The sequence below is a fragment of the Halichoerus grypus genome, chromosome 14, assembly GCF_964656455.1.
Source record: "Halichoerus grypus chromosome 14, mHalGry1.hap1.1, whole genome shotgun sequence".
In the NCBI taxonomy this organism is placed as follows: domain Eukaryota; kingdom Metazoa; phylum Chordata; class Mammalia; order Carnivora; family Phocidae; genus Halichoerus; species Halichoerus grypus.
Window position 1 is genome coordinate 4054113 of NC_135725.1, and position 22641 is coordinate 4076753.

Genomic DNA, 22641 nt, shown 5'->3' on the forward strand with positions numbered 1-22641 from the left:
AGGGTTGTGGATCGAGTCCTGCATTAGGCTCCCTGCTCAGCGGGGAGCCTGCTTGCCCCTCTCCTTCTGCTCCTCCCCTGCTTACTCTCTCTCTAATAAAATCTTAAAAAAAAAAAAAAAAAAAAAAGAAGGTTGTTATATAACGAGAGTAGTCAATCCAACAAGAGAATAGCACATTTGTAAATATTTATGCATAGGAGCACCTAAATACATAAAGCAAACATTAACAAACTTAAAGGGAAAAATAGACACCAGTACAGCAGTAGTGGAGGACTTGAACACCCAACTACATCAATGGATAGACAGTGACGATAAAAAATCAATAATGAAACACTGTCTTACATGACACATTAGACTAGATGGACTTAACAGTCATTTACAGAACATTTCATCCTAAAGTAAGACCTTTCTTCTCAAGTGCATATGAAATATTCTCCAAGATAAATCATATGTTGGGCCACAAAAAAGGTCATTAAACTGAAGGACACTGAAATCAGATCAAGCCTCTTTCCAACCACAATGGTATGAAGTCAGCAATCAAAGAAGAAAACTGTAAAATTCATAAGTATGTGGAGCTTAAACAACACACTCTTGAACAACCAATGGATCAAAGAGGAACTCAAAAAGAAATAAAAAGTTACCTTGAGACAGAGAGAGTGGGGTAAGAGAGTGGAGCATGAGGATCCTGAGCTCATCTCCTGCCATGGACACACCAAGGTAACTACACAGAAAGCAACCTGCTCTTAAAACATTCTGAAGATTAGCAGAACAGATCATTCACAACAAAAGACATTAAAAAACAGAAAAAAGAAGCCACATCCAGAAGGGTAGGAAGGACACAGACAGAGTCGGGAACCAAACCTCCAGCATGATGACCCACAAGCAAGAGGGATGTCACAGGCATGGAGATCATTGCTAAGGAGCAAGGGGACCAAGCCCCACACTGGGCACCCCTAGCCCTGTGAACTTGCATCGAGAACAGTCCCAACAATGCCTGGCCCTCAAAATCAGCAGGGCTTAATTCCAGGAAAGCCTGATGACTCCAGGAAACCAAGACTGCCCTCAAAGGGCCACCGTGCTTTATTGTTTGGTCTCAGACCTAGCACAGAAGCAGCAGTTTAAAAACGGCCTGGGCTGGGGCGCCTGGGTGGCTCAGTCGTTAAGCGTCTGCCTTCGGCTCAGGTCATGATCCCAGGGTCCTGGGATCGAGCCCCACATCGGGCTCCCTGCTCGGCCAGGAGCCTGCTTCTCCCTCTCCCACTCCCCCTGCTTGTGTTCCCTCTCTAGCTGCCTCTCTCTCTCTCTCTCTCTGTCAAATAAATAAATAAAATAAATAAATAAATAAAATAAAAACGGCCTGGGCTATCTATGAAGATTTACTGACGAATGTTAGGGCATGTGCCACCGGGGCAGGAATGTGTAAGCGCTCTGTCAGGAACAGAAGAGTTGGTGGCGCCATGTCTTCATGCCCTCCTTCGGTCCACCTCAGCAGATGCTTGTGGGAGCCCCTTCTGACACTTTCCATCCACTTTCCTAGCACCCCTCGCCCCACCTGGGCATTCCCCTGAGAACACACCTGCACCAGACAGGCACCCACCAAAGCAGATGCACCTCACCACCACACACAGTGGGCAGCCATGGTCAGGACGCACCCAGAGTGATTAGCTCCCTGCCACGAGGGTGGGAAGGGGGGTGTAGCAGCCTGGCCAGGACTGGTACACCAAAGCCGCTCCTGCCCTGGGAAGCGAGGTCAGCCCCCCTGGCCAGCGTGCCCACAGCAGTTCTTACTAGGGCCTGTGAGCCAGCTGTGCCAAGAGCTAGCCCCACCCAGCAGCAAGCCCACTGCAGCTACAGTCAGGCAAGCTGACTGGGGGGGGACCTACCCTTCTCACCAGTGTGCCCACAGTGGTCCAGGCCAGTCACTGCAACAAGCTGGGCTGAGAGCCAGCCCTGCCCAGCAGCATGCCTACAGCAGACACAACCTGGCTTCTCAGGCAGCCCCTCCAGGGGTCAGCCCTACTCACCAGCATGCCGGCAGCAGTCACTGCCCAGGCACAAGAGGGCACACACAGCTCAATCAGGGGACATCCACAGAGCACCTGGATCTGGTGACCAAGAGGGACTGTGCTACTCAGACCCAAAGAAAGCTTGCCAGATGAGGCCATTACATTGAAGAACAAAAGACCTACCTGACCTACCTGATGCATAGAAGAAAACACAGAGACCCAGATACACTGAGACAGAGGAATATGATCCAGATGAAAGAACAAAAAGAAACTTCAGAAAAAGAACTAAACAAAATGGAAATAATAAATCTACCTGATAAAGAATTCAAAGTAATGGTCTTAAAGATTTTCATGGGATTTGAGAGAAAAGTTGATGAACTGAGTGAGTACTTCAAAAAAGATATAGAAAATGTAAAGAAAAAACAATCAAAGCTAAAGTATACAATAATTAAAATGAAAAATACACTAGAGGGAATAAACAGCAGAGTAGATGATGTAGAACAAATCAGCGATGTGGAAGACAGGGTAGTGGAAAGCAACTAAACTGAATGATAAAAAGAAAAAAGAATTTTAAAAATGAGGACTGGTTAAGGGACCTATGAGACAGAAATCAAACATACTAAATTCATATTATAAGGGTCCCAGAAAGAAAAGGGAGAAAGAAGCAGAACATTTATTTGAAGAAATAGTAGCTGAAAACTTCCCAAATCTGAGGAAAGAGAAATTCATGTCCAGGAAACACAAAGAGTCCCAAACAAGATGAACCCTGATAGATCCACACCAAGACATATGATAATTAAAATCACAAAAATTAAAGACAGAGAATCTTAAAAGCAGCAAGAGAAAAGCAAATAGTTATGTACAAGGGAAAACCCATAAGGCTATAAGCTGATTTTTCAGCAGAACCATTGCAAGTCATAAGAGAATGACATGACATATATTCAAACTGCAGAAAGGAAAAATCGTACAACCAAAATATGCTCCATCTGCCAAGGTTCTTCAGAATTAAAGAGCTTCCCACACAAACAAAAGTTAAAGGAGTTTATCACCACTAAACTGGCTTTACAAGTAATATTAAAGGGACTTCTTTAAGAAGATGGGGCAGGGGGGAGGCAATAACTAGAAATAAGTAAATTATGATAGGAAAAAATTTCATCGATAAAAGCAAAGCAAATATACAGTAAAAGGTAGTAAATCAATCCCATATATGGATAGTATGAAGGTTAAATGACAAAAATAGTAAAATTAATTATAGCTACAAAAACTAATTAAGGGATAAAAAAGATTTAAAATATGACTTCGTATTCATAAAATGTAGTGCTTTTGGAATGTGTTCAAACATAAGTGAACATCAACTTAATGTAAACTGCTATATGCATATAAGATGTCATATATGAATCTCAGGGTAACCATAGAAATCAAAGGGGAAATCAAGAAATATCTGAGGAGGGGCGCCTGGGTGGCTCAGTCGTTGGGCATCTGCCTTCGGCTCAGGTCATGATCCCGGGATCCTGGGATCGAGCCCCACATTGGGCTCTCCGCTCCGCGGGAAGCCTGCTTCTCCCTCTCCCACTCCCCTGCTTGTGTTCCCTCTCTCGCTGTGTGTCTCTCTCTGTCAAATAAATAAATAAAATCTTTAAAAAAAAAAAAAGTATCTGAGGAAAAATGAAAATGGAAGCATGACAGTTCAAAATGTTTGGGACACAGCAAAAGCAATTCAAAAAGGGATTATTTATAGCAATATAGGCCTACTCATAAAACAAAAAAGAAAATTTCAAATAAGCGATCTAACATTACACCTAAAGGAAATGGAAAAGAACAAAGTCCAAGGTTAACAGAAGGAAGGAAATAATAGAAATCTGAGTGGAAAAAAATTAATTAAGAACAAAAAAATAAAAAATAGAAAAGATGAATGAAACCAACAGCTGACTCCTAGAAAAGGTAAACAAAATTGATAAACCATCAGCTGGACTAATCAAGAAAAAAAAGAAAGGATTCAAAAAAATAAATCAGAAATGAAATAAAAATTAAAACCAACACCACAAAATACAAAGAATTCTAAGAGACTATATGGAAAACTGTATGTCAACAAATCAAGGAACTTAGAAAAAAATGGGTAAATTCCTAGAAACACACAACCTTCCAAGATTGAATCAGAAAGAAATAGAAAATCTGAAGAGACCAAGTACTAGTAATGAAATTGAATGAAATTGAATCAATTAAAGAAAAAAAAATACCAACAAACAAAATCCATGACCAGATGACTTTTCAGATGAATGATACCAAACATGTAAAGAGGTATTACCCATCTTTCAGTGAAACACTGAAAATCTTTCCTCCATATTCAGAAACAAGACATGGACATTAACTCTTGCTATATAGTACTGGAAGTCCTAATCAGAGTAATTAAAGCAAGAAAAATAAAATGCATCCAAATCTAAAAGAAAAAAAAAAAAGGAATGAAACCTGTCACTATTTGCACATGACATATTGCATATAAAATACCCTAAATAATCCACCACATAAATGTTAGAACTAATAAATGAATTCAGCAAAGTAGCAGGATATAAAATCAATATACAAAATCAGTTGCATTTCTATACAATAATAATAAACTATCAAAAAGAGAAATTAAGAAAATAATCCCATTTATAATTGCATCAAAAACAAAAAAATACCTAGGAATACATTTAACCAAAGAGATGAAAGACCTGTACCTTTAAAAAATATATGACATTGGTAGAAGAGATTGAAGACTGAACAAATAGACATTCCATGCTCATGGACTGGAAGAATATTGTTAAGATATCCATACTACCCAAAGCAATCTAAAGATTTAATACAATCCCTATCAAAATTCCAATGGCATTTTTCACAGAAGTAGTACAAAGACTCCTAAAATTTGATGAAACCACTAAAGACCACCAAACAGCCCAACCAATGCTGAGAAAGAAGAACAAAGCTGGAGGCATCATGCTTCTTGCTTCTTGTTTTCATTTTTTACAAAGCTTCAGTAATCAAAACACTATGGTTTGGGCATAAAAACAGACATATATACCAGTGGAACAGAACAGAAAGCACAGAAATAAACCCATGCATATATGGTCAATTAATGTGACAAAGGAGCCACGAATATACAATGGAGAAAGGGCAGTCTTTTCAATAAATGGTGTTGGGAAAGCTGAACAGTCATATGCAAAAGAATGAAACTATACCAATGTTTTATACCATACACAAATCAAGTGAAAATGGATTAAAGACTTGAGTATAATACCTATAAACACAAATCTAAAGGAAAAATACAGGCAGTAAGCTCCTTCACACTGGTCCTGGTGACATAACGTTTTGGATTTAACACTAAAAGCAAAGGCAACAAAAGCAAAACTAAACTAAAAGCAAAACAAAAGCAAATTAAATTCAGTTTGATGGAACTACATCAAACTAAATCTTCTATACAGCAAAGGAAACCATCAACAAAATGAAAAGGCTACCTACAGAAGAGAAGGAAATAACTGAAAATCATATATCTGATAAGGGACCGATATCCAAAAATATATATAGAATCCATACAACTCAACACCGAAAAAACAAACAGATTACAAAACAGGCAAAAGGATCTGAGTGGACATTTTTCCAAAGGAGCCATACAGATAGCCAACAGGTCACAAAAAGGTGCTCAACATCACTAGACATGAGGGGAATGCAAATGAAAACTGAAATGAGGTATCACCTCACCCCTGTTAGAATGGCTATTACCAAAAAGACAATAGATAACAAGTGTTGATGAGGATATAGAGAAAAGGGAACCCTTGAGCACTGTTGGTGAGAATGTAAATCGGTGCAGCCTCTATGGCAAACAGTATGGAGGTTCCTCAAAAAGGTAAAAATAGAACTACCATATGACCTAGCAACTTCACTCTGGGTACTTATCTGAAGGAAATGAAAACACCAACTCACAAAGAAAAACGCACTCCCATGTCCACTGCAGCATTAATTCCAATAGCCAAGATATGGCAGCAACCTAAGTGTCCACTAGCAGATGAATGGACAACGCAACTGTGGTGTATATACTACAGTGGAATATTATTTAACCATAAAAAGAAGGAAATCCTGCCATTTGCCACAACATGGATGGACCTTGAGGGCATTATGCTAAATAAGTAAAATATGTCGGCCAAAGACAAATAGTAAATGTTCTCACTTATATGCAGAACCTTAAAAAAAGGGGAAAAAAGCCCACAAAATCATAAATATTAGAAAACAGATTGGCAGTTGTGAGAGGTGGGGGCTGGGTGCAATGGTAAGATGGTCAAAAGGTCCAAACTTCCAATTATAAAACAAATAAACCCTGAGGATATAATGAACATCATGGTGACTAGAGTTAATAATACTGTACTGCATATTCAAAAGTCACTAAAAGTAAATCATAAAAGTTCCCAACAGAAGAAACAACATTTTGTAACTTTGTGCGGTAATGGATGATAACTCGATTTATTGTGGTGATCATTCTGTAACATATACATATAGAGAATCATTATATCATGCACCTGAAGCTAACATAATGTTATATGTCAACTGTAGCTCAAAAGAAAATTAAATAAATAATAAACAATGCAATTAAAGGATGCATGCACATATATTTGTTAAGAAATCAGAACTCTTCCTCTTCCAGCCACAAAAAGGTAGCAAAGACTGGATTTACCATCTGCCTGACACAGCCAAAATTCAGTTTTCATGACACTGGACGTTAGGCAACGTGGGACAGTGATGACAGGAAAAACAAGCAAGGTGAGCCCTACTTCTGCACAAGCTATTCATCTGGAAAGAGCTGCCAGGACACAGTACAGAGAGGGCAAACCCAGTGCACCTTCAGGAAAAGAGGAGCTGGGAGCCCTGAGGGACACAGGTAACTAGTGTGCGAGACGGAGGTAAGACTCCAGAAATCTGAAGAGAGTCCCTCCTGAGTATTCATCAGAGTACTGAGCACTACACATGTGAAGAAACTCCCCAAGGCCAAGGAAAGAACCACCTAAAAGGAGCAGAGAGTCAAGGAGCCCAATAAACGCCAAGCAAAAGGACAATGAAGAAAACTATACCAAGGCACAACATAATTCAAGCTGCTCACAACCAGTGATAAGGAGAAAATCGTAAAGCAGCTCTAGAAAAAAACATGCTGTACTGAAAGAACAAAGATAAGGATGACAGCAGATTCCTCAAAAGAAAAAAATATTCAGCTAAGACGATCGTGTTGTAACATCTTTAACGAACTGAAAGATCAATAATGCCAACCCAGAATTCTATACCCAGCAAAAATATTTTCAAATACAGAGTTAAAGACTCTTCTAGATATCCCAAAGCCAAAGGAGCTCATCAGCAGTGGACTTGCACTACAGAAATGTTAAAGAAAGATGGATATTGGTAACAAATGCAAGTATGTGTCTACACAAAGGAATAAATGAAGTGGAAACTACAGAAGTAAATAGATGACATTTTCCTAATTACTTAGATCTCTTTTAAGAATAATAGATTTTTGGGGGCGCCTGGGTGGCTCAGTTGGTTAAGCAACTGCCTTCAACTCAGATCATGATCCCAGGGTCCTGAGATCGAGCCCCACGTCGGGCTCCCTGCTTAGCGGGAAGCCTGCTTCTCCCTCTCCCACTCCCCCTGCTTGTGTTCCCTCTCTCCTGTCTCTCTCTATTAAATAAATAAATAAAATCTTTAAAAAAAAATTTTTTTAAAAGAATAATAGATTTTTTTTAACAAAATTAATCAAGAAGCATGGGCTTAAACCATACATAAAAGTTTAAAGTGCATAACAATGATAGCACAAAGATCAGAGAAAAACAGTAACAGTACTATACTATACTATAGTACTATACTATAGTACTTACTATAACATTCTTGTACATGAAATGTTTTATTCATGTGATGGTAGTCTGTCATAATGAAAGATGTACAGTTCCTGCCCTAAAGCAATCAATAAAATAAAATAAAGAATAACAGTAAATAAGTCAATCAAGGAAATAAAATAGAATCATAAAAAAAAAAATACTCAATTATGCCAAACAATGGCAAAAAAAGGGGAGGGAACAGAAACAAGAAATAGAGAATAAGAAAATGAGAGATTTTTAAATATCAATAATCATATTAAAGGTAAACAATCTGAATATTCCAACTGAAGGCAGCCATTGTGAGACAGGATGAAAAAACAAGACCCAACAATATGCTACCTACTAGCAACACGTTTTAAATAAAAACACACAAATAGCTTAAGAATAAAAAGACAGGAAAGAATAGATTAGGCTAATACCACCCAAAGTAAACTGGAGTAGTTACATAAATACCAGGCATAGCAGAATACACAGCAAAGAACATTACCAGGGATAAAAAGGTTATTTTAAGGTAACAGAGAGCAATCCATCATAAAACATGACAAAACTAAATATTTCTACACTTAACAACAGGGCCTCAAAATACTTGAAGCAAATACTAGTAGAACTGGAAAGAAAATAGAAAAATTCACAATTATATTTAATTCACATTTACAGAATGTTCTGCCGAACAACAGAACATAAAATTTGATAAGGAAAAATTAACGACCATGGGGCACCTGGGTGGCTCAGTTGGTTGAGTGTCTGCCTTTGCTCAGGTCATGATCTCAGGGTCCTGGGATCAAGTCCTGCATCAGGCTCTCTGCTCAGCGGGGAGTCTGATTCTCCCTCTCCTTCTCCTTCTGTGTTCTTTCTCTCTCAAATAAATAAATAAAATCTTTAAAAAAAAAAAAAAAAGAAAAAAGAAAAATTAACGACCTAACAAAATAGTTATATGGTGTTCATGGGTCTAAAGAATCAATAATGCCAAGACCAAATCTCTACAAATTAGTCTACAAATTGAATACAATCTCAATCAAACTCCCAGGAGGATTTTTTGTAGAAATTAACATGCTGATTCATATGGCAACGCAAAGAATATAGATTAGATAAAACAACTTCGACAAACAAATAAGAGGACTAACAATACCTATTTTCAAGATTTATTTTAATGCTACAGTAATCAAGACCATACGGTCTTGGTATTAAGATAAACAAAGAGATGAATGGAATAGAAAAGAGTCCAGATATAAACCTACACATATATGGACATCTCATTTTTGACAAAGGTGCAAAGGAACAGGACATTCTTTTCAACAAATGGTGCTGAAACAATCAGATGTCTATATGCAAACGTTTATCAGTCCATACAGCACACTATACACAAAAACGGACTGAAAATGGATCATAGATCTAAATGTAAAGCAAAACTACAGAAGTTTTAGAACAAAACACAGGAGAAAACCATTTATGACTGTGGTTTAGGGGAAGATTCCATACACACAACACCAAAATCACAATCCACGAAAGAACAAGTTGATAAAGTTTGTTCTTTCAAAGAAATGCTGAGAATAAAAAGTCAACTCACAGACGGAAAGAAAAAAATTGCAAAACATATTCCAGAAAAAGGACTTTATCTATAATAATAATAATAAAACACAATAGTAAGAATTCAAAACTCAGTAATAAAACAACCCAGTTAAAAATGGGTAAAACAGGGATGCCTGGGTGGCTCAGTCAGTTAAGTGTCTGACTCTTGATTTCAGCTCAGATCATGATCTCAGGGTCCTGAGATCAAGCCCCACATCAGGCTCCACACTCAGTGCAAAGTCTGCTTGTCCCTCTCCCTCCCCACACTTGCTGCTCTTTCTTTCTCTCTCTCTCAAACAAATAAATAAAAATATTTTTAATAAATGGGTAAAAGATCTGAAGAGATACATCAAAAAAGAAGAAATAGAGATGTCAAGTAAGCACATGAAAAGATGCTCAACATCATTAGACATTAAGGAACTGCAAATCACATCCACAACAAGATTGTGCCAAGCCTTGGTGAGGATGCAAAAGAAAAGTGAATTCTCATCACTTCTGGTGGGAACTCTCACACATGCTGGTCCAGCCAAGTGGAACACCAGTTTGGCCATTTATTAAAAACATAAATACGTACTTATCATATAAAGCCATTCCAGTCCTAAGCATTTACCCAAGATAACTGAAAATGTATGTCCACACCAAGGCTTCTGTGCAAGTATGTACAGCAGCCTCACTCATAAGACCCCCAAAACTGGAAATAAGCCAAGTATCTATCCAAATGTGAACAGATTATCAAGCTGTGGTATACCCATACAATGCAATATCATTCAGTCATAAAAAGGAATTAACTATTGAAATTCACTACAAAATAGATGAATATCAAAATAATTATGCTGAATAAAAAAGCCAGACAAAGGAAAGATTACAGAGAATATAACATTTATGTAGAATTCTAGAAAATGAAAACAAATCTACAGTGAGAGAGAGTGGTTCAGTGGTTGTGTGAAAAAGCTCTTGGGGGTGATATTCATTATCTTGGCTGTTTATGGTTTCACGGGTGTACACATATCAAAACTCACCAAATTTTTTTTGCTAAAAATACATGCAGTTCATTGCACTTCAATTATAATGTAGAGCTGTTAAAGATATCTTAAAAATAAGAAAAATTACAGCAAACCACCACTCAGGAACAACACAAATCATAATAGAATGAGTGTCAGGACCGCCAACATGGCCAGGTAGTGTCATGCTGACATATCTTCAAGTTCACTCTCTCTTTCTTCTGTCATCTCTATTCTGTATTCAGTCCATCCACCCTGCTGTTTATTTTGGCTAATGTATTTTTCAGCCCTAACGTAGGGTACTCTATCTTTTATTTCTTTTCTGAAACTTGCTGTATTTCCATTTGTCCATATGGTATAAGGCCTAAAATTAAGGCCCAATATCACATGCTTCCTAACATCTAGGGAAACCAGAAGAACCACAAATGGCCTGACCACAAGCTCCCATCCCCACTCGGCTCCCATGGAAAAGTCCCCTAGGCAAACAACCATCCTCATTAAAGAGAACAGGCAGGGTTCCTACTTATCTCTGGGGAGTGGGTTCCAGCATCAGATCATGGAATCATTCAAACAAGCCCATCAGGGCACATGGCTGGCTCAGTCAGTGGAGCATGCGACTTTTGATCTCAGGTTCCTGAGTTCAAAAAAAATTTAAAGAGAAAAAAAAAAAACAAGCCTACCACATCCTGCCGTGGGACCCAGGAGGCAGCCCACCCTCCTGTCACTACAAAGCCTGCCTCTCACAGGCATGCTGGATCACTCTGCTCCAGATCACAACCTCTTTGTGGCCCTGTGCGGGGTTTGCAGTGTCCTCCTACTTTGGAATGGGAATATATGTGACTAAGAAACTACTATCAATCACATCTCTCTGGAGTCAGGTGTTAAGTGTCTAGTCATTCCCAGGAACCTTGAACAGGAATCCCTCCTGCATTAACCAGGTGAAGAGCAGGAAACTAAAACAGTTCACCCTTACTTCTTGGAGCATTTTTACAGTAACTGCTTTAAAATCTTTCTCAGATAACTCTAACATCTATCATCTTGGATGGCATCTGTTGAATGTCTTCTCCCATGCAAGTTGAGATTTTCAGGTTCTTCATATGCTGAGTAATTTTGGCCTGGACATTTTTGTCTCAGCATTCAGTCAATGTTAAATGTATTCAGGCTACACATTCCAACCAGCCTTCTGTGGATTGTGGTTTCAGCGTTGCTATGTTTGTGAGGACTTTGGCCAGTTTCAGATCTGGGCAGTGGTCCATCTCTTGGTTCAAATTCTCCGTGTCTGATCTGCTGTTTAGCATCAGAGACACACATGCACAGCCCAAGAGTGAGTCAGGAGTTCACAAACGACTTGATGGGATCTCCTTCCTGTGTTCATCCCCTCTTTACCATCTCTTGGTCCTTTCTAATACCCTGGGGCTCCCCCTTTTGGGACCTCCATCCAGAACACTGAGGTTGTACGCACCTTGCTCTATCTTGCACTTCCAACAACTACATGTATGTCCAAGGCGAAATGCAGAAGGACAGAGAAAAACAAAGCAGCAGGAACTTGCCCCCACCCCCTTGAGACAACAGCTCCTGTGACTGAGGAAGGTTCTCTTCCCTCAGAATTCCTGACGTTTTGGGTCCTGGCTGCCACAACGCTCACTACCAAGAGATTCGTCTCCCATTTCCCAAACCTGAATGAGAAAGATTCTCCTGAAGTTCTCTCTGGCTGTGCCAATGTCCATTTCTGGGATTTTTTTTTAATACCAGGCCAGCGGATGCCAGGAAAAAACTGAATTCATATTTTTATTTTTAGCCCAGACCACTCTCCTAAACTCCACATTTGCACAACCAACTGCTTAAATTAATATGGCACTTGGATGTTTAACAATTATTTTTAACCAAACAATATTCTTCACTGTCTCTTCTAAACCTGCTCTTTCCACTTTTCTGTTGAAGGGAACTTTTTCTTCTCAGTTACTCCAGCCAGAATCCATGGAGTCCTTCTTTACACTCCCCCAACCTGTCAGGAGATTCTCCAAATTGAAGCACACCCCCGACTTCCACCGCCATACCCCAGTCCAGGCCCCGTCACCCTCCGCCTGAAGCACAGCCACAGGCTCCCTGCAGGAATGGGCTCCTGCCACTCACCTGGCCCCACTGATGTGGGCTCTCGACACAGAGACCAGACAAATCTTTAAAAGCCTAAGATTGCATTGCCCTCTGCTGAGAACCCGTTGTGGGCCCCTCTCCTTCAGGGTGCAAGCAGTAATAGCCCGATGCAGCCCCCCTATTGCTTCTCTGACAGACCCTGCTATCAGTCTCCTCCCGTCCAGTATGGTGGCAGCATCGGGGGGGCGTTGCAGACATAAATGCTCTTCCTTCCGTCTCTACGATTAATTTCCTCAATTCCCGTCAGTCTTAACTCCAATGTTACTTTCTCAGTAAGGCTTCTTCTGACCCCCCGTTTTAAAGGGCAAGCCCCTCCCCGTCATCAGGCCCCTTCCCCTATTTCTTTCTCTACAGCACTCTGCACTTCTGCCATAACTCACACCGTATTATCTGCCACGCCTACCGCCTCTGTGCTGGTGTACCAGCTGCATGGCGGCAGAGATCTCGCCCCATTCGTTCCCAGCTGTACCGTACGCCCAGGGTCAACCAGTGCACCGCTCAACAAATACTTACTGTGTTAAAAGAATAAACACCCCAGAACACAGTGTGTGAGCACAGCACACAGCAGGAGGACAGGAGACCGAGACAAGTGCTGAGAAGCCACCTTATAGGCCTTGTAAACTGAGACTGAGGGCTGACAGAATCCACACCAGTTTCTCAAACTCACAACTCCCAGTTGTAAATTGCCTTGCTCCTGTTCAATTCCAACAATTTTAGTAAAGGGCAGTTATGATACTTGTATATTTTATCTCTCCTAACAGATTTGACACGTGCATTTCAAAGGGAACACTGCTGTATGTACATACATATATGTATGTTTTTTCCAGAGCAACTAGCAAATTGGTCTGTCAACAGTGTAAAGTCAACAAATAACTTTCCAAACACTGTAATTAGAAGTGGTCACTGAATTACATTTTAAAGTACAAAGACATGAGAGTCTGCAGTGTAAGAAGTGTGTTAATAAATGCACCTAACTGGGGCACCTGGGTGGCTCTGTCAGTTAAGCGTCTACCTTTGGCTCAGGCCATGATCTTGGGGTCCTGGGATCAAGCCCCATGGAGGGCTCTCTGCTCAGCAGGGAGTCTGCTTCTCCCTCTCCCTCTGCTCTGTGTGCCTCTCTCAAAATAAAATAAAATTTTTAAAATACATACATACACACACACACACACACCCCCCTAACTTCAGAGAACAAAAGAGTGCTGGCCTTTGCAGAGGTCACCCGGGAAGCAGTCCACTAAGCCCAGCGGTGCTATCCACTGTTTACAACACAGGTAAATGTCTGACATTACATGAACCTCTTAAGAAGTCTTCTTTTTGTTGTTACACTTTTCTTCCTCCTGAAACAGTCTGACCTTATTAATCAGATTTGGCACAGAAAGGTCTTTTGCTATTTATGAAAATCAAATTCACCCTCATAAGATAAAAGATGAGTCACTACCAAGGATATTCAAAAGAATAAGCTCACATTCTGATGTAAATTCTGAGAAGATTTCAACAAAGGTTATAAACAAAACTTTCCAAAATGACTACGGTGTTCCGGACAACATGCATGCAGGATCTAAAAATCCACATTACTTCACAGACACACCTTAAATAGAGTTCCTGGTCACCGTGCCAAGAAACGGCCTTACTGCAAAGCACGGCCTACAGTCAGATGAACAGAGATGCCTCCCATCCCTCACCCTGTTCCCATGACACCTGAATACTCTCATTTCCTGCCTCTCGTTTTTTAATTTGGGCAATGGTCAATGCCAATAAGAGTTATTAAAGATTCTTTTCCTGAAAAGTTTCTAAAAAAAAGAATGTTAAAAGGGTACTCGTAGTTAGTCACCACATGAACTAAGGGATCAAAATTACCGTCACCCAAAGTAGGACAACCTAATATCAAGTGCCATTGCATAAAATGAAAATGAAAAACAGAGCACGGCCCATTGAGTATTCTTGGCTAAATATTTTAACCTACATCTAAATTTGAGGAAATGACTCAGTCATATCCAGAATGTGTAAACCTCAGTAAGATAATTTGCCTGAATTCTTAAAAAAAAAAAAAAAAAGGTGTTATAAAAAACAAAGAGATGGAAGACTTGTCTCGATTTAAAAAACAAAACAAAAAAACCCCATAGACCTAACCAAATGCAACATGACATTTAACTGGATCCTGAATTGAAAAAGCAAAGCCAAAAACCACCGCAAACAACACTTTGAGACACGTGGGGAATCTGAAATTAATGTTAATATCGTTAAGTGTGGTACTAGTTTTGTGGTTATTATAAGGGTTTGTTCTTCCTCCTAGGAAAGGCATGCTGGTACAGCGAACGGTCCACCTGGTCATTTTGAAATGGCTCAGCAAGAACAAATGGAGTGCAAATGAGACTGGGAGGAGGGCAGCAGGAGGAGAGACATATGGGGATGGGCAGATCTTGGTGAGGCGTGTAAAGAGGTTCATTTTTCTGGCTTTCAAATTTCCTGAAGTTTGAACATTTCCAAAATAAAAAGCTGGAGGAAATAAAAGAGAGCCACAGAGCAGTGAAAGTACTACACATCCTGTCATAGGGGTGTGTGCCCAAGCAAGAAGCCCTAACAGCTATCTTAGTTATAATAAGGTTTCTTGACACAAACCCCAAATCCTCCAATAGAAGAGGCAAGAAACAAAGGCCAGGAATGAGGCAGTCTGCCACCATTTTCTGCGCACACTTAAAAGAAATTTCCTAAACTGTCAAAAGAATTCTAATCCTCTGAACTTGTTTTACTTGGTTCTTACAAATGTGCTGAAGGGTGGTATCATTTGAGGAGCTGTTTCTAAAAGGGAATTTTATTTTACACTACTGGAGCATTCTCCCAGTTGGGAAGAACATAGGAGGTGTAGCTGCTTTCTTTAAGGTGAAGATACTGGAGGATAAACTAGAGCTGTGTGGTGTACCAAGATCCCCAATATAATTTAGGACATTGTGGGAAGGTCCTTGGGAACAATCTTAATTATTTTTAAATTGGCTAGTGCTTTCAATCATTAACATTGTATTTTGTATTTTATAGTATTTGTCTATAATCAAATATATATATATATATATTTTTTTTATTATGTTATGTTAATCACCATACAGTACGTCATCAGTTTCTGATGTAGTGATCCATGATTCATTGTTTGCGTATAACACCCAGTGCTCCATAAGTGAAAGTACTGGCTTGAGTATATGACAGTCAGTTACATTTAATTTTTCTAATTACATCTGATTTAATACTATTTAAAGAAGTTCAATTCAGATCCAGTATGTTTCTACATTCCTTTTCATTAACTATATAATTTCAATAGTCATCACTGAATCTTTTTCTCGTAAACACTAAAATTTAGAATACCCATCTAAGAATCACATTATAGTAATGGCCCACTAATACTCTTGTTCACTAGGAATATTATTCTCCCCAAAACAATCATTTTTAATTTAACTTGCTTTGAGAACATTTACAAAATATATCTTAAAAAGAATCATATTGTCACTCAGGTTCAAGTAAAAAAGAAAAAAAAAAAACTGAAGGAAGCTAAATGCTAGTCTTTGGTCCAATGTTTCCCGGTGAACTGTCATCACAAAGGGGCAGAAGTGACGCTGACAGGACAGCCGGGGTGCCGCTCCTCTGGAGAAGCACCCCTCTGGAGAGTCCACCCGGCGTGGCCTGCGGCCTGTACAAGCTGGGAGGGCCAACCTTACCAGACCTGCAGCACCAGTTTCCAGGCTGCATGCAGCTAGACTTTCCACCCTGAGGAACTGACTGCAGTCTTCATTTGACTAGGAAAGCAAAGCGTTTACTGTTTCCACAATATTCTCTCCCCCACCCCCCATTTTCTACCCGTGTGGCCAGTCCTGCGTGAAACGGATGAGAGGCGGGGCTGCGGACAGTGACAAGGGCTCAGGGACGAGGGCCACGCTGCTCGAGCAGCATCTACAAGAGGAAGCAAGTTCAGCATCTTCTTTTAGCTAAGAGGTCCACCAACAAGGGAGGAAAAAACTAAGCATGGTCTACTGTGTCTATTCTAAGAAGCTCTTCTAAGCAGTTCACAGACCAAAAGAGGACATCTCAGGGATCACATGAGCCGTGGCAAATCCATCAATTTAAAACCAACTTTAAGAAAAAAAAAAAAAGAAAAGAAAAGAAAGCGGTATTTTCATGAGGATCATCTATGAGAAAAGGAAGGGGAGAAAGAGGATATGGTGAAAATATCTGTGGATCAAAATATCCAGAAGAAGATTTTTCTCCACAAAAATTTCAGAAACTGCTCCTTTAGATAATACATTAAACCTTGCTTAAAAGAAACTGCGCTGTTGTTTAAAAAAAAAAAAACAAAAATCAAAACTAGGCCCGACTTACGGTGCATCAGTAACCATCACACAAATGTGAAAGTGAACCAAAATGTCCACATGCATCTTTCTTCATCGAAACGTGAATGTGGTCTCAAAGAGAAATTCGACTCACTCTCGACAGAAAGTGCAACATAACAATAGCTACATGTGTATGAGCGATGAACCTGAAAGCTTCATTAATTAAAGGAGCAACTGAAATACACTCCCTCAGACTCACTTAGGAAAAACGGCAAAGACAGAAGATGATCCTTTATAAGTAGATGGGAAAACGTTAAAGCATCCTGAATTTTATGAAAAATTCATTTAATAAAAATTTTAGAAATAATGGTAATCATGAGAATACACAATCCAAAATGAATCAAATTTACAACAAGTGGATTCTAACTAACGGGTCCCTGATTGAGGAGGACCCTAGGGAACTTCAGTACTCTGGAAAGAAAATGCTAATTCCTAGACCTCAAAAGGCACGGCCGGCTCATGAGCGAAGAGCTACCACTCGTGTTTCTGTAGTGCAGTCAATTAGGCTTCTTCCCTCTAACCAGCGCCAACAGTACGCTCATGCAACCGTTCTACCTTCTTGTGGTTTTAATACAAAACATTTCATCTTCGAGATATGATAAATATCCAAATTACCAAGTTCATCTTCCTCCCACCCCTTAGCTCGCCACCCACTAATTCCCTGTCCAGAAAAAAATCACCGAAATGTTAAACACCACTGTATTAGTCTCTAAGGGCTGCTGTAACAAATCATCATAAACTTGCTGACTTAGGACCACAGAAGTCTCCTCTCACAGTTCTGGAGAACAGAAGTCCAAACTCGAGATGCTGGCAGGGATGGTTCCTTCTGGAGGCTCCTAGCTTCTGGTGGCCACCAGCAATCCTTGGCCTTCCTGGACTTGCAAACGCCTCTCTCTAATCTCTGTCTTCACAGGACCTTCTCCTGCTTCTCCTCTTCTCTTCTTATAAGGATGCTTGTTATGAGACTTAAGATCCATTCATTTAAGATTCATTCAGATAATCCAGAATGAGGTCATCTAAGATCCTTAAGATCCCTAAGATCCTGCAAAGACCCTTTTTCCAAGTAAGGTTACACTCACAGGTTCCAGGCTGTCCTATCTTTGGGGAGGGGGGGGGTGTCACCACTCCACTACAGTCACTGTCCTTCTAGGGTTAGCTAAACCCTAATTACCAACTAAAGCTTGCTTCTTAAAAGAATTTCAGAAACACTATCATACCATCATCTTTTTTCCAAAGCTTGTTTTACTTCCAGTATTAGTTACCTGATAATTTTTTTCAGTTGGATCCATTTCCATAGAAATCCTCCTCTGAGTGTTTTCATTAGTCACCGTGAACAAGACTGACATGGTCGAACAGGCAGATATCAAGTGCTTTACCCACAAGAATAGCATTTTCATGGACGACCGAAGTAGAAACCTTTTAGTGAGTCTTACACATTGACCTGGGTAGTCACCAGTTTCACTGAATTGTGTTTTAATTTCTCCTTATCCACCCTAATCAGGGTAAGCACTCTTCTAACGAGAAGGTTAAACAGACAATTTTATAACCTGTCCAGGTACAAACATGCCTGAAGTGTTCAAACACTGCTTTTAATTTTTAAACTGTTACTGCTATTTAATTCATATACTAATAAATTCTCAATGTGCACATCTCAAATGAACTCTACTTTCTGAGAGAACGACTTCATGAAATGGGAATAGCTCCAAATTCTCTCATCAGACAAAAGAACCAAAATTTCAGATTTATTGGGTGATACAAGATTTCATTATCAATGTTGGAAAAGTGCTTTCTTAAATGAGTCTTCCCAAAACGCAGCTCACCTACCTTTTTTGAAGTGACAGAAGAAACACCTCAGCTCCAAATTCAGGCACCCACCAACCCCAACTTTTGTCCTGCTGCCCAGAAACACAAAAAACCTGCACGAAGCCTGGCAAGCCCTACCCGCTCCTCCAATGAGGTCTGACCACGTGCGGGCCGCTCTCTGAGGGCATGCACATTTATATACCCACCCAAAAGTTTCAAAATATCAGTGCAATCCTTCAAGAAAAATGTGACTGATGCAATAATTTAAAAATTAAGAAATTATACAGAAAAGCCCAGGAGACACCACAAAAAGAGAGCAACACTCAACATACCCAGCATCTTCTCAACTACCTAAGCTGAAAGAGCACATTTTGAATAAGGACTTTGCTACAAGAGCGAACAATATAGTATTAGTCTCTTTATCGAAAATGCTGCCTTTTCAATTAACACCCTTTTGCCTTATACCCTGTTGTTGAAAATAAACCAATGGGCGTGAACAATTCATACCTCCACCAGGAATGATTGCCAACTTTGTTTCAACCAAGCCCATTTTTGCAGAGGAAGCTAAAAAGGAAGGAAGAAAATTAAGTAAAATCCATATCATCAGATTCAAATATTATGACTTGAAAAAGTTAGTAAAATCAGCTACAAATATTCTGTTTACTAATTAAACCTGCATCACAAATCTTCTTAAAAGTTGCTTCAGAAGGCATTTAGTTATGGAAATAGTAAACACTGTAAGTGATATACATTAAGAGATTCACGTAACATTTCCTGTTAAAAATTGCTCGGCAGTGAATTAATTTTCGACGCAGAAAGACCAGGGTTATGACTACATGATTTGACCTGATACTGCCGAGTCACGTCTGTAGGCTTAGACCCCGTTAATTATTCAGGATGGGGAGCACAGGCTGTGTCCGACAAGCAGGAATCTCTAGCCGCCCAGAGAGCCCTCCAAATCAAACAGCGTAATATATCATATCAGATACAGAGCCTGTCAGGGCCGAATCTCTAGTTACTCTGGACAAATGGTTTTACTGTTCTGACAGCTGGACGGGGTTCCTCTTTCCATGTTTTGTTTTCACGGCTACTTTAAAACATCTTAATTATTTCTTTATTTGAATATCCAAATGTACTTGGACCACCTCCCATATCCTAATTCCCAGAATCTGCACTCTTTCAGAAATGGACTACATGTACCTTAGCTTTTACATTTAAAACTCATGATTTCAGACAAGTAAGTAGAGATCTAAAATAAAGTGGAAAGGGGAAAAGAGTCCACATGGACTAGCAGCTACAAATCCCAAGAAACAGTCAAAAATTATTGAAAACCTAATTATGTTGACTAGTCTTAGCAGGCAGCTGCTCCAGGAGTGATAGTGAGGGCCGGGGGAAGAACGGTGACAGACAGCTGTTGCCTGCTTCGCCCAGTCCTTGGTCCCAGGGCCCCTCTGTGTCACCCCAGTGTGACCATATGGTGGCAGTCTGCGGGGCTCTCGCAGGACAGGGGGAGTGATGGCCGTGGCGCCGGACTGCCTGGGTTCCAATCCCAGCTCAGCCACTGATTCCAGGCCTGCTCCGTCTCCTCCCCGTGTCCCGGCTTCCTCCAGCACCGGAGAGCGCCTATCACGGAGGGCTAGTGGGCCGACTGTGCGAGCTAACACACGTCAGGGGCTCGAGCAGGGCTGGCACCGGCTCTGCGCTCAGCACGCAGCCAGCACTAAGTGTTCTCATTATTATTTTCATCATCACCTCATCCGACCCACAGGAAACCAAGCAAGAAGAAAGTGAACCTCAAAGAGATTAAGTTATCATTCCTGTAGCTGACAAGAATTAAGTGCTTGGACTGGGCACATGCCACAGATTAGTTCACTTGATCTTCACAACAGCTCCTGCCATTTCCCCCATTTTAGAGGAGGAAACGGATCGGAAAAGGACAGGGCCTGTGATTCAAATTCAGTTCTGTCTGACCCAATTCCCATTCTCCTCCCCTACTGCTAAGGCCAATAAGAGACTCTATCAGACTGTTTTCTTAACTGGGAATCTTCAATATTTCATCAAGCCCAACGGGTGACTTCTTCTAAATGTTCTACTCAACAACAGAAAAGAATAAAATATTTGGAATTATCTGAAGAGTAAGCACAAACCTCATTTCTGATAGGATTAATTCTCACCTGCTACGCGTATATCACATGCTAGAGCCAGCTCAAGGCCACCACCCAAAGCAAGTCCATCTATCGCTGCAATTGTTGGCACTGGAAGATTAGCTGAAATAGAAGGAAAGATTTTATGTTTCTTCAGGAAGATCGTTACTTTACTATGTAATTTATTTCAGACTTTTTGTGAATTTATTTTTAAATGGGATACCGCATTCAGAATTGTGTAGTCCTTTTCCTTTAACAAAATAGTCACTTCCTTTGTTATTATTCTTCAAAAATATGCGATGATTGTGTAGAGTTCCACCAAATAAACATGCAATGTCTTTAAGTCTTCCCATATCATTGAAATACTTCCATAAATATTTTTTGTTGAATTAGCACAATTACAGTTGCAACTTTGTAATCTTAGTCTAACGTCTTTTTTTTTTTTTTTTTTTAAGATTTTATTTATTTATTTGACAGAGAGAGACACAGGGAAAGAGAGAGACAGAGAGAGCACAAGCAGGGGGGAGGGGGAGAGGGAGAAGCAGGCTTCCCGCTGAGCAGGGAGCCCGACGCGGGACTCGATCCCAGGACCCTGAGATCATGACCTGAGCCAAAGGCAGACACTTAACCGACTGAGCCACCCAGGTGCCCGGAGCCTAACGTCTTTTATGAGATGTTTGGTTCATACAAATTTCTATTTGAAATGACTTAGGTATAATTGCAAAATTCATGATCCTTTATGGGTCACCATGGTACTCAGAATGACAGTCTCATCCAATGAAGTAATAAATCTTCTCAAACCAGACAAAAGCCGACTGAGTGGCTGCTGGGGCCCTGCCCACTGGTTCTATCACTGAGGAACGAGTACGACGCGCCCTAGCTAGAAAATGACCAGGCTCTCTATTGAACAGCACACTTGAGATGGAAGAGTCATCTGAGAAGGTCCTGAGGACCTTCCCAAAAGCATGCCTGGGAAGGGGTCAGCCAACCACAGAGCTCAAACCAGACTTTCCTGAGCCCCGAATATTGTTTTAATGAGATTTTGTAAATTAGAACATACAAATTTCATTTTTATAACTGGTTCAAAAACTGACTGGTTCATTATTCTGTGAAGCAGACTCCTCCTTATTAATTTTATTTTTGACAATGGTAATGTGAAGCAAGGCTGGCCAAACTTATTATAGTATAAAAAGAACGTGGTACCACCTCTTCTTGACTGCTCTGACAACAAATAAGAAATAATAATCACGTGGCGTGACGTATTGGCTAATGCTACAGGGGTAATCTTATTGTAATACATAAATATAGCAAATCAACACGTTATATACCTTAAACTTACACAATGTTATATGGAAATTATAACTCAATTTTTAAAAAATAGGTAAAATGTAAGGAAGGAAGTAAATAGATAGTACCATCCCTAAAAATCTCTTTCTTCCACAAGTATTCTGAAATATGAAATTCCAGTCAGAGAGATTCATTCTTTGACTCCTTTTAAAATATACAAATTTGTTGAAGAACACTGAGGTTTAGTCACACATGAAGGAATTTATCAGACTTACTTCAAGAGTGAAGTCTGAAAAGGCTGGGATGGAGCACATACAATACTGCCCCCAAAGACAGAAGCACTCCCGGGAGAGCAGGGATGGATGGGGCTGCAGCGCAGGTATGCTTCAACTGTTTGGACCTGCCTGAACATT

General features: G+C 40.1%; 1 protein-coding gene across 4 annotated transcripts in view; it reads right to left on the minus strand.

Annotated features, from left to right (window-relative positions):
- The window catches only part of AUH (AU RNA binding methylglutaconyl-CoA hydratase), a 177419-nt gene that overhangs the window by 88940 nt on the left and 65838 nt on the right, over positions 1 to 22641 (minus strand). For 2 of the 4 annotated variants that reach the window (XM_078062196.1, XM_078062194.1), the window contains 2 exons: positions 20972 to 21064; positions 19305 to 19361 (listed from right to left, as the gene is read on the minus strand). In XM_078062196.1, the coding sequence (XP_077918322.1) occupies positions 19305 to 19361; positions 20972 to 21064 (150 nt within the window). The remainder of the gene's footprint in view (positions 1 to 19304; positions 19362 to 20971; positions 21065 to 22641) is intronic. The other 2 variants (XM_078062197.1, XM_078062195.1) reach the window with 1 other exon arrangement.